This window comes from Schistocerca americana, chromosome 2 (assembly GCF_021461395.2).
Source record: "Schistocerca americana isolate TAMUIC-IGC-003095 chromosome 2, iqSchAmer2.1, whole genome shotgun sequence".
NCBI classification, from domain to species: domain Eukaryota; kingdom Metazoa; phylum Arthropoda; class Insecta; order Orthoptera; family Acrididae; genus Schistocerca; species Schistocerca americana.
Genome location: NC_060120.1, coordinates 797,901,735 through 797,914,125, shown reverse-complemented (window position 1 = coordinate 797,914,125; position 12,391 = coordinate 797,901,735). Strand labels below are relative to the sequence as shown.

At 40.6% G+C, this 12,391-nt stretch overlaps 1 protein-coding gene across 1 annotated transcript in view; it reads right to left on the bottom strand.

Annotated features, from left to right (window-relative positions):
* Positions 1-12,391, bottom strand: part of LOC124594442 (peroxidase-like) — a 137,609-nt gene that overhangs the window by 61,426 nt on the left and 63,792 nt on the right. Inside the window, exons 7-8 of the mRNA XM_047132817.1 lie at positions 10,791-10,955; positions 676-900 (exon numbers count right to left, since the gene is read on the bottom strand). Of these exons, the coding sequence (XP_046988773.1) occupies positions 676-900; positions 10,791-10,955 (390 nt within the window). The remainder of the gene's footprint in view (positions 1-675; positions 901-10,790; positions 10,956-12,391) is intronic.

The following is a 12,391-nucleotide window of genomic DNA, read 5'->3' as shown; positions in this document are numbered from 1 at the left end:
TGATTTTGACGTTCGTACATAGGCACAGCTACCCTGTTTCTCTCACCATCCTTGAGCAATCAGATTCCGACGTTGGCAAACGTTAGCCCTGTTACGGCTACTAATGAAAGGTAAGTGTTGAAATGACCACTCGATATGTGTCGACCATTATAAGCCACCAATGTTGGTACCTAATGTAGTTGTATCACATCATTTCATCCCTATCGACGCGCAGGTCGCCGAAGTGGCGTCAAATCGAAAGACCTGCACCAGGCGAACGGTCTACCCGACGGGAGGCCCTAGCCACACGACATTTCCATTTTTACCTCTTGCCTGCACCTTGAACTTCCACCGTCGGAGGGTGGTATGGGACTTCAAGTCCCACCGCCTCACCTACAACAGGCACTCCAGTGATGTCCTTGGAATGAAATCATTGTAGGATAGAACAATCCTACCTTCCACCAAAACAGTAACACCGTGATACACCAGTGACGCTGTATTTCAACCTACAACAAGGGGAAAAAAATAATCGTACAGAGGTTGGTATGAGAATGGGCGCAGCCCGAAACCGGTCACCGACTAAAGAAACATCAATTTTAGTTGCAACTCTGGCTGTCTCTTTTTGCATCACAATATAAAAATGAGTTGCTGTCCCACTATACCAAGCACGTCGGCGTTACGCAATTTCAAAATTACCTGCCAGAAAACAGAAGATATCTTTCCTAGGACGTATGCAGCCTTCATCAGGGAAATCAACTTTGAGGGGTAACAAATCTTTGAGTCCGTGATGCGGGAATGCACGCAGCGTCCTCATTTGGCCAGCACGTCTGGTCCTCAGTTTGTACGCTAATCGCATTCCGGATCCGTACACAAAACCAGCGTCTATGTAGGAAGTCACTTCATTTAACTGCGCTCGTGGACCTGTAAAAAAACCGGAGATTTCCAATTAGTTCATCTCACAGCTTCGATACATACAATCACAAGTTCTTAGCAGTTCAAGAAAACTGTGCACCTTAAAAGTACAAAAACTGAAACCACACATTAACATGCAAATGTCCACTCTGCCACGTGGACAGGAGAAACGGTACGCTCGAAAGTTAAGTGTGAAGGACATGATGTAGTTTGATGTTCTTCCAAGGACTAAAGGAACAGTTGCATGAACCTAGAGCCTAACGTAATTTCACTTCTCTTTCGTTTTTAGAGTTACCTAAAATTTGCCAGGGTTGTACCTGGGACCAAAATAACACAAAAGGAGCTTTCTGATAGTGTTCAGTCACCCCGTCGGTAGTAAAATATAGTGTTACCCAGCACCAGCTCCATATTTTGCCTAGGAAAACAATCCAAACAAATCATATTTCGAAGAGGAGCACCTTTAGCCATCAGCAGAAACGCTGACCTGTACCCACGGTTGACCAGGTGGAAGCGATGCCACCAACGTACCCATGATTTCGACCCCAAGGTCCGAGTTCGCCAGATTACACAAATGATAGGTATAAAAATTGCAGTGTGATTGCATCTATGATTGATCTGTGATAACCCAGTAGTGCCCAAAGATGGAAAATGACCGATCATCTTCCTCAGAAAGATGTTCTTCACATTTTCCGTGTCAAATTTTATACAGTAAAGTATGATTTTTGTTGCAGCGCTTACTGAAGTGCTTTAGATTCGCTTTTCTTCTAATAGAAGCTCAGATGAGCTTCTTCATTGCTTGTTGTGCTTCCAAGAAAATGTTTCTAGTGTTCAGTTCTGCTGTTCGCACTTATAATTTAGAAACGCACATTCAACTGTTACACGTATTAAATTCCTAAACAGTTCCGTATGAAGTCTCATTATTATAACCTTATGATGCTGCCCAAAGAGGTATGTCAGCAACTGTTCTTTGTCTTATGTAACAAGTAGGATAATGGTAGGAACCAATTCAGCAAAGAACACACTGTCCTTTCGAGCGTTAGACGTCTAGGGGCGTTGTGATCCTGCATGGCGTTGAGTGTGGCCCTTCTGGACCCGTCGATTCGATATCCGCATGAACGTCGCGAGCAGGAAGCGAAAATTTAAATAACGGTATTGATAGGTCACGATCCAAAAGAAACCCGCTGTTAAATCTTTTCTTGCGTGTGGAATGTAGATTTTGTGGTTATATTGAAATGTTAATCATTTATGCTCGGTTTACACTAGCAAGTTATTGCAGCAATTTACTTGCGCGGAGGAACTTGCCGCGCGATTTGCGAGTGTAAACATATCGCCAAGTAGCAATTTATTGCAGAAGTGACTTGTTGCACGTTTTCCGCTTCCAGTGTGAACACCACGCAAGAAGTATCTGCAAGTAACTTGCAGCTTTTAGGATTTATCTCTATTTCCTGCAAGTAGGAAGCGCAAGTTATAGTAAGTATGTTGTCTGCATAACGTTTTACTTAATGTGGTGACTTAACTTTATGCAACCATCTTACGTATTATATGCAAACAAATTTCAGAAATGGAGGAGAAACGGGAATGGATGAAGCAGGATACAGAACATTTTATTGAAGCCGTGGAGAGCTACCCCGAAATACGGAACGTGCGTAACCGAGACTTTAAGGATAGAGTGAAGAAGATGAGCGCTTTAAATGAAATCTTGTCGATATTCGACACATCTATAAAAGAAGTACATAGGAAGTAGCATAACTTGAAGACACAACCCCTTTGCCACCTGCATCCACTCGCTTGTTGTTTTAGGAGTCTAGAAAAAGACGATGTGTAATTATTACATGTTCTATTTACTTAGCTTTTCACTTTCCATTTTATGAGCATTAGAAAAAAAAACATTTTTATAAGCATATCATTCTGTAAAATGCAGTTTATTTCAATAAAAATTTAATTTCATTGTTGTGTTTTCACATACCTTCAAATAATTTTCCCTTTTCAAGTGGTTAAAAAAGGCTCTACATACATCGGGTACTATCAGAGAAATCGTGCAGACGGGAATATGAAACAAGAACATTAGGGACTTGTATGAGTCTCCTACAAAGAAAATATTTCAAAATTCAAACTTTTTTGGTTGTATGTTTCACATAAATAAATGAAATGCCTATTTTATTCGTAGCTCACCGGTCGCTATAAATCATAGACTGACTAGCAAACGTTCCTTTGCTAAAATAGCAGTACCGAAGTTTGTGTCTCGTTTTGATATGACGGGCGCTATTAACATCAACAAATACTGAGGATCATTTGAGGACATTCTGCAAAAGTATCCACGCTCTCGATACTAAGTTCTTGCAAAAGGTTATTACAGGCACCATTTTGAGATCTTCTCATTATCTACTCTCTAACCAAAATACTTTTCTTTTTCACGTTTTGCATTACAATTACAAGAGCTGCAGCATATCTCACCCGCCTACTTGTCATTTTACACTTCGGCTGACACTCGTAGTGGTACTGAAAGCATATGTAAACAGTATCAGCAAGTTGTTGATGCAAGTTTCTTGCCAAAGAACTTGCGGAAGAATCTTGCTTAATTCTTGCGCTGATGTGTAAACACAGCCGCAAGCGGCTAGCAATAACTTCTGCAAGCGACTTGCTAGTGTAAACGCAGCTTTACATATTCAAGCATATAGTAGCTCCTACACTTCGGCCTAAAAAAAAAAAACTTCATCAAAAGTGGTACGTAAAAGAACGTTATATGTAGAAAATAAACAATTTTTTTTAGCCTTCAGTTGCAAGGTAATTTTTACTCGTTTACCTAGGTTTCGATTCCAGTAATGGAATGAAATGGAGAAGATTCCATTACTGGAATCGAAACCTAGGTAAACGAGTAAAAATTACCTTGCAACTGAAGGCTGAAAAAAATTGTTTATTTTCTATACATATACGGTTGCTGACGCGCTGCATGATGTTAAACGTTATATATCATTATAATTTGAAAATTGAACACTAGAATAAATTGTTCGGTGTGACTATTGCGTTGGGCAAAACAAAACCTGAACAATGTTATTTTTGTACAGCTAGCATGATTCGACAGGGTGTTTTGCAACAGTAGAGAAAAGCTTGTGGTTTTGGGACGTAACTTTCTGCCCTGTGACAGTACTTTTGCATTAATCGAGGTTTAAAAAAAGTACTGGAGGTGTTGATTACCTATGAATGGAAGTACGTAAGGCAAGAAGCTTGTTGAACACTTTTTACTACAAAGCCAGACCGACTCTGTTGCTGTCAATATTCTTGAAAGAATCATGAAGTGTAACTCAGGCTCGAAAATTATTTGGTGGAAGATCAATCCAAATGATCCAAGTGCGATTTATGTGTGGCACTGTCTTAACGTCATTCAACCTTGGGTATGTTGTTCTCTTACTGAAAACAAAAGGTAACATCCCTGTGCCAATTATGAGCTTCCCTCTGTTGTATAAAGAGCTCCTTCCTCTATCGGCAGAGAAAAAGGACTTGTCGGATAGTTGTAGAATACCTTGATGTACAATACAGGCAGTTTTATGTGAATTTACCTTCTGAATGAACAGTTCAATTTACTTTTCCTCTATTTAAGATTTTGTGTTCCGTTTCTTGACCTACATAGAACTATCTTTCTTTAGTTGGTATCATTTCAGTATGTAAGACAATGTATATTGTTAATACTTTCTGTTATTTTTTCCATTGTAAAAAAAATTATTTTTTACATACGACGTTATTTAAAATGTACTTTTACACGATTGTAACGTTCTTACACGGAAAACTACGTGGAAATTAAAATAACTGTCTAAATATTGTAAAATATGCTACATTCGTATTGCTGTTCTATAATACTTAATGTTATTACTTGATCATACATAATAAAAGGCACAAGTAACACTACCAAAAAGAAAACAACAATTAATTTTTACTTCCTGAAAAATTGTGAAATTGTGATACAAAATTTTCTTTGAGGCAGGTTTTCATCTGTAGGACCACTTCTGGTGATGTCAGAACAGTGGTTTGCGAATTAACTTTGTTTCTATTTAATCAGGTTTCCCACATATGATGCTGAAGTCCTCTTCGAAGGCTCTTTTCAATTTCACAGAAAAAAATTTAATAGCTCCATTAGAAAAATGCAAAGTTTAAGCCGCGGTTCGGAAACTACAGACGTCAAAAATTACTCGCGTATGTCATAAAATTCACCGCATTGTCCGCCATAGCTTAGCTAAAATCTCGACACGGTACGTTTACTTGCCATGGATATATTTTGTGTGGCGTTCTTAAATGCCTCGTCCTTTATATTCTATCTGTGATGCTAATAACACTAAAATATTACTCATAAATACGAAAAAATAGGGCAGTGGCATCAAAATGGTGGATGAACTCTAATGTTTCCTGTTAAAGTTTTTCAGATTCACAAATCATGAGTAATAAATGCCTATTTTTCATTAAGAAACATAAGTTTCTCTTAGAAATTGTTTCCTTCATTCATTTGGAATGGAATTATGAACAAATAACATTATAGTTTCAAGGAACAAGCAATTTTAAGTTGAAAAGGATCCATAAAAGCATTACTTCTCCGTGGTAACCAAATTATTTTACATAGTGTATCAGAAATAGCTTCACAGATTTGGGAGGTAGATTCATCACACCAAAACGAGAAAAGAAATCCACATACTCATGTATACGACAGCTCTTCATTTTTGAGTTAGGCCTATTAGTAAAGGACTGTGTTGGAGATGAAAATCAAATTTTAGATAACTGAGTGATATTATCGAAGCAAATGAGGTTGCTGGCACGCTCATGATATCCTCGATTGTAATGTGTAGCTCATTATGCACGTTTATAGATAACATTGACATGTAGATGCACAGTATATACACAGAACATATTCTGAACAGACGATGAAATGAGCCTCGCAACTCTTTAATGAATTGTCTTACCGAAGGAAAGAAAGAAGTGATGCTGGTTTCAGCATTGCAACCTTTTAAAATTTAAAGAACCCTCCTTTTCCTCGTTTAAATACATTTATGGGTAATGCAACATAAAATCTCTTGTGTGTGGCCAGTGGGGTTTGAGAGATGGGACTCACGTTGTTTAGTCTTGGTGGCAAGGGGGAGAGAGAGAGGGATAGGAGGGGAAAGAGAGAGAGACAGAGAGAGAGAGAGAGAGAGAGAGAGAGAGAGAGAGTGTATGAAACAAGCAAGGACGGCGTGGGAGCACATGGCACCACACCACACACGTTCGCTCCGTCATCGACAAGGGTATCAGGATGCGCGAGGAGGTGCCCCGAAGACTCGTCCACCTCCATAGTAACTCTGTTAGCCTGGAACACGCGACTCGTTCGGCGTGTGCGCCTACCACTCACTTTTCTCTTTGAGAAAGAAGAATTCTTTGCTGCAAAGCCGGCAACGTGTCTGCCGGCCTGCTGTAGTGTGTGTGTGTGTGTGTGTGTATAAATATCTCAGATGCGCGCGCAGCTTCACTCACTGGTTCGTTGCCCTTACTTGCATGCACTTAACGCAGCGTCCATTCATTTGCCTGCTACTATTCAGCAGGCAGATCGATTACAGCCACCTCACTCATTAAACAATAGCAAAGGCTTTCAGCCTCCACAGACGTGTGAATGAAGAAAGGTGTGCGTGTGTTAGAGAGATCCTGACAGTTATCCCGAACGGCTCGAGTTGGCATATACGCTTTCCAGATCTTTGTTGTTGTCATGTTGATAACGGAATAATTTATTATATTATGTAATATTGTTTGTTTGTTTGCCGAAATCGGTGCGGATATGTTTACTCAGTACGCGGAAAGCATAACAGGCAAGGATGTATACGGGAAAACACAACGTCGATATTGACCATGGCGGGGGCGGGGGGGCAAGCGACAATGTACTCCTATGCGCACGCGCAAATTCGCTGTGGTGAATGAATTCTCTCTGCCTCTCCCTCTCCCCCCCTTCGCTTCCTGCTGACAACTCGCGAGCTCCGTGGAATCGTCAGTTGCCGCTGCGTCATTGCGCTTGCCCAGTGTACCGTACGGAGGTTCATTATACTTGCAATTCCGAAATTATCATGGAGAAACTAAACCGTTTTCTTTATTCAGAAACACTCCGTATTACATGGGTTCTATATGATGAGTCTGAAGAAAAATCCTTTAAAAATAACCAGTTATAAAATTGTGAAAATGTGAGGTTTCTCGCAGTCATTTTTAACAGATAATCTATAAATGGCAACTACACTTTTTCCATCATCTACCTATCAGAAACAAGATGGCAGAGAATTTAAAACATTATACGAGTTGTTTCCTTATACTGATAATTAATTAACGGATTTCACACCGGCTGCCTGCTGACACTGATCCAAGTGACACTAACCCAAGGCGAGAGACTTATTGCAGGAGTCCGAAAAGTTTCCACACGTATATCAAAGGATGTGAGAATGAAAGTAACGCCTCAATGTCCTGCTGGGTTATTTTATGTAGGAAGTAATACGTTTCTGTGTGTTATACGTATTGTTAAGTGTTTGAACTTTGGCTCACCACGGGCTGTGCTTCGCCTATTTGTTGTGCATCTGTGTACGTGCGTAGCCAATGACGTTACCTGTGTAATTCTGCAGTTCATTCCCAACTTTATAATCGTACGATAGTTTTTTCTTCTTCTTTTGAATACGGTGTAAAAACCAGTACTGTAAAATGGAGTTACTTGAAACAGCAGGGTAACGTGAAAAGATATGCCGTTATTTTGTTTTGAATGTTAGCATCAGGCTGTGCGTAATATAACTATTGGTTTTGTGTGTGATTCTGAGCAACCATACGAGGAGCAGTAGTTTTAGCAGGAAAATGAAGTAAATGAATGAAGTTACTATCCTCTAGTAACAGCCTATGTTGTTGAAGATTTATGTTGTTGACAAGTAGTGCGTCTTATTTGTGCATATTATTTCCCTTATGCTTAGCAATCGCAAATAATGAAGTGAAAAGACTTCCATCGAGTATCAATAGAATCTTGAAGCAGTAGGAAACCTCCTGCCTCAGGTCAGTGTCAGCAGTCACAGAGTGTAAAATCCATAAATTCAGGATCAATATAAGGAAACAATCTGTATAGTATTTTAAAAGCTCGTCATCCTATTTCTGATCGATAGACGTCCGAAATAGTCTGTAAATCGTACCGTTACCATTTATATGATACGTGAGGTAGGCTACAGCGCTTCTGCTGACCTCATCGTATATTTCGCACAGTTACCACATGAATAACAAATGAGATATTAAGGGGTGTTTGGGAGCCATGGAATAATTTCCTCTTACATCATACCATAGAACGACGCATTATAATGGTACAAAGCATACTCTGCCTAGCATCTCATTGTTACTGCACAAATGAACTCAAGCCGCGCGGGATTAGCCGAGCGGTCTAGGGCGCTGCAGTCATGGACTGTGCGGCTGGTCCCGGCGGAGGTTCGAGTTCTCCCTCCAGCGTGGGTGTGTGTATGTTTGTCCTTAGGATAATTTACGTTAAGTAGTGTGTAAGCTTAGGGACTGATGACCTTAGCAGTTAAGTCCCATAAGATTTCACCCACATTCGAACATTTGAAATGAGTTCAAATGGATCAAATGGCTCTGAGCACTATGGTACTTAACATCTGAGGTCATCAGTCCCTTAGAACTTAGAACTACTTAAACCTAACCAACCTAAGGACAACACACACATCCATGTCTGAGACAGAATTCGAACCTGCGACCTAGGGACCGCGCGGTTCCAGACTGAAGCCCCTAGAACCGCTCACTCAACACCGGCCGGCACACATGAACGGCGGAGTATTTAAATTTATACTTCGACTTTTTTAAAAACTGCCTGCGACGTCGGTGCCCAGAGACATGCTTAAATTTATAGCAGTTCTTTCGTAGGCTAATAGTTGACAAGCTGTTGGCTCCTTCAATTTTGAACATATTTACAGTTGAATGGTGAGTCCGCTTGTTTCCATGGACGGGTAATGAAAATCCTATTATACTTCAGGTATTACTAGGAATGAAGAGTACTGGATAAAAAAATTCGTTCTGAGTTTATCCGTTTATCTTGTACCGCAAAGTTTGAACTTGGTTGTCACATTCCTGCCTGCTGGGGCATTGTTTATAAATTAGTATTGCTGTGGCATAATGGCGGCAGCACGTGGATTTGTAGAAATCAACTCGTGTTTTTCAGAATTTGATGTGAAGACGTTGTAGGTCGACAATATTTTTATTTGGAATATGGTTTTCGGTATGATCACCGTTTAATTTTTTTTTATAAGCATTAACAGTTTCTTTAAGCTGCTCTTCGGTTTCAGAAGTATTGGCAACTTCTTCGAGTTGTTCTTCAGTTTCAATATTTGCGATTTGTTCGCCAGGCAAAAAAGACGATGCTGTGTCTCTTTATGCTTTAACGCCAAACATGGCTTCATAAGGACTTTGGCGTATTCCTTCGCGGTATGTAGTGTTCTTGGCAAATTGAACAAAGGACAAACCATCTTACCATTTATTTGTATCGTTATCATTCATCCATGCAGTTAGCATATTCTGTATATCCTGATTGGCCCTTTCTACTGAGCCTTGTGTTTGTCTGTGATGAGGCTTTCCATGAACTATTTAAACATCTTTCCACATAGCGCATATTTCGGATATGACTTGATTACTAAATTCTCTACCATTATCTGATTGCAATATTGCTGGTGCACCAAATGTCAAAATATTGAAAGAACGTGATGCGCTACTTCTTCAGCTCTTTTAGTTTTCAAAGGTCGTAACTGGACAAACTTAGTTAAATGATCTTGATACACCATTATGAACTCATATTCGACATCTCAGATTGCCTGCAGATCCAACAGACCAACTTGAGATCTTGAGTTCAATTCAGAACTAACCATTGGCTTCACAACAATACCTTTCTTAGGTGCACTGTGTTTCATTTGACACTGTTAGCATAAATTTAAATACAACTTTACAACTTCATCTGTAATATTTTTGTATTTAACTTGCAACTCTTTAAGCATACGTGTTGTTCCTCCGTGGCCTATTCTGATGTGAGTTTCATATAGTATACTGTACAATTCTTCATTGGTAACATAATACTGTATGTTCGTTTCCCCTAGTTTTAATGGTACAAATAACTTCTCTTCATCATTAATTTTTAAAACATCAAAACGTTTTAATCGTCTGTAATCCAAAGGTGTGTTGCATTTAATTTTAGCAGAAACCACTTCAGAAAGTATTTTAGAATACTTTTCTTGACAAAAATGAAAACGCCTTCTCGTTTACCCGCAATTAATGCATTTAACTTTTCATGAAAAAGATCACGATTTGCTGCAGTATGCATTTAGTATACGCGCCCGGGTTCCCGGGTCCGATTCCCAGCGGGGTCACGGATTTTCTCTGCCTCGTGATGACTGGGTGTTGTGTGCTGTCCTTAGGTTAGTTAGGTTTAAGTAGTTCTAAGTTCTAGGGGACTGTTGACCATAGATGTTAAGTCCCATAGTGCTCAGAGCCATTTGAACCATTTAGTATAAATTAGGGTATCGGAAAAAAATTAAGAAAACGTTGCTCGCGTTATCAAAGCTTGCATAAGACTGACAAAGCTGATTGACTCCGAGCAGAACAAAGGATTTGGCGGGAGAGAGCCAGTCGCTTGTTTTGGACCTCCACCAGAGCATATCTGTGATTGTCGACACACACCGGAGAGGATCCGAATGTACAACAATGTAATGAAATATTCGATTTTTCACCGATGTATTTGGTTTCTGTTGGCATTCACCGGTGAAAGTCGACATTCTCCAATTTCGGTCATTCATAGTAACACTACCACTAGATGCCAGAAGCGCACAGAGGTAAGTACGCTTCCCCTAGTTAGGTTGAAGGCAGTGTTTACGTACCGAGGCGGCACTCCTGTGGGACGGCGGCGCTGGAGCGCAGCACGTTCATGCAGGTCTGTCCGTGCTGGCGGTAGAAGGCGTCGTCGCGGGGCAGGCTCAGCGGCAGGCAGTTGCGGTGGCCGCGGTCCGAGCCGCAGCAGTCCGGGTCCGTCTGCGTGAACGACGCTGCCAACACACGCCGAAAGGCCGAGTCACCGCAAACGTGAAGACATCATGTTAGGCACAGTTCTGGAGGTACCCTCATTTGGCGAAAGGTGGCAGCACGTAAAGCACCCAGCAACATTGTCTAACACGGTCGTTTTGGTGATCCAGGTCCTATGATGTACGAAGGCATACTGTTGCATGGGTGTACTGACCTCGAAATGTTTGAACGCGCTTCACACACCAGTCAAAGTTTTTGTTACACTGTACTCCTTCCCAGCATGTTTTCTCAGGGGTGTGGCCGAGCGGTTCTAGGCGCTACAGTCTGGAACCGCGCTACCGCTACGGTCGCAGGTTCGAATCCTGCCTCGGGCATGGATGTGTGTGATGTCCTTAGGTTTAGGTTTAAGTAGTTCTAAGTTCTAGGGGACTGATAACCTCAGGAATTAAGTCCCTTAGTGCTCAGAGCCATTTGAACCATTTTCTCAGGAGTACAATCAGGTTTGAGTGCATTTTTATGGATCACAATAGGCAATTTCATCTAACAGCAAAGGTGCAGGAGCTCTATGGAACTTCAGGATATTCGGGGATTGGACAGACATGCTCGTTCTCCCGACTTACATGCCGCCGAGCGCGTGTGGGATGCGGTGTGCAACCCGTCCACATGCACCAGCGTCGTCAAGCAGTTGTCAACCGCGCTGATGGGAGAGTGGAACGCCTTACCAGAAAATTTCCTTACCAAACTTTGCAGAGCATGCTTTGCCGTCCTTGGTGATCACTAGACCGCGGATTTTAGGTAAAAACCTATTTTGTTCCTGAGTTCCTATTTGCATAAAAAATTGTACCTATGCGTTTCATGACTATTTACATTTAATAGCGTTAATTCTATACGACCTAAAAAAGCCTATTTCGACGTTAGTGCCTATTTTTGCCTATTTCGGCTTTAATATCATATAAAGTGCATATTTCATCATATAAGACAGTGGCTCCAAGTTTTTCCACACTATACGACAGAGAGAAAAAAATATTTTCTGCCCAGCGTGCAGCAAGGTGACTAGTTGATATGCGCTCATGCTTCGTATTTGCTTAACACTTCGGTCTTTTTTTATTTTTTTATATCGCTATCCCTGTTAATACCAAATACTCTTTCTAGGTGTTTTATTATTCATATGTAAAAAATAGATCACGGATCTTTAGGTTAAAACCTATTTTTTTCCTAAGCTCCAATTTGCATATAAGTTGGTACTTATACGTTTCATGACTAACTAAACTGAATACCGTTAGTTCTATAGGACCTAAAATTGCGTATTTCGACGTTGACGCCTAATTTTGCCTATTTCGGCATCAAAATCCTAAAAAGTACATATTTCGTTAATCTGACGTAGAGTTCTTGTGTTTTCATAGATTAGAAAGAGGAAGTAAACTTTGGGCTTTACGTCTCGTCGAAGGCGACGGTCGTT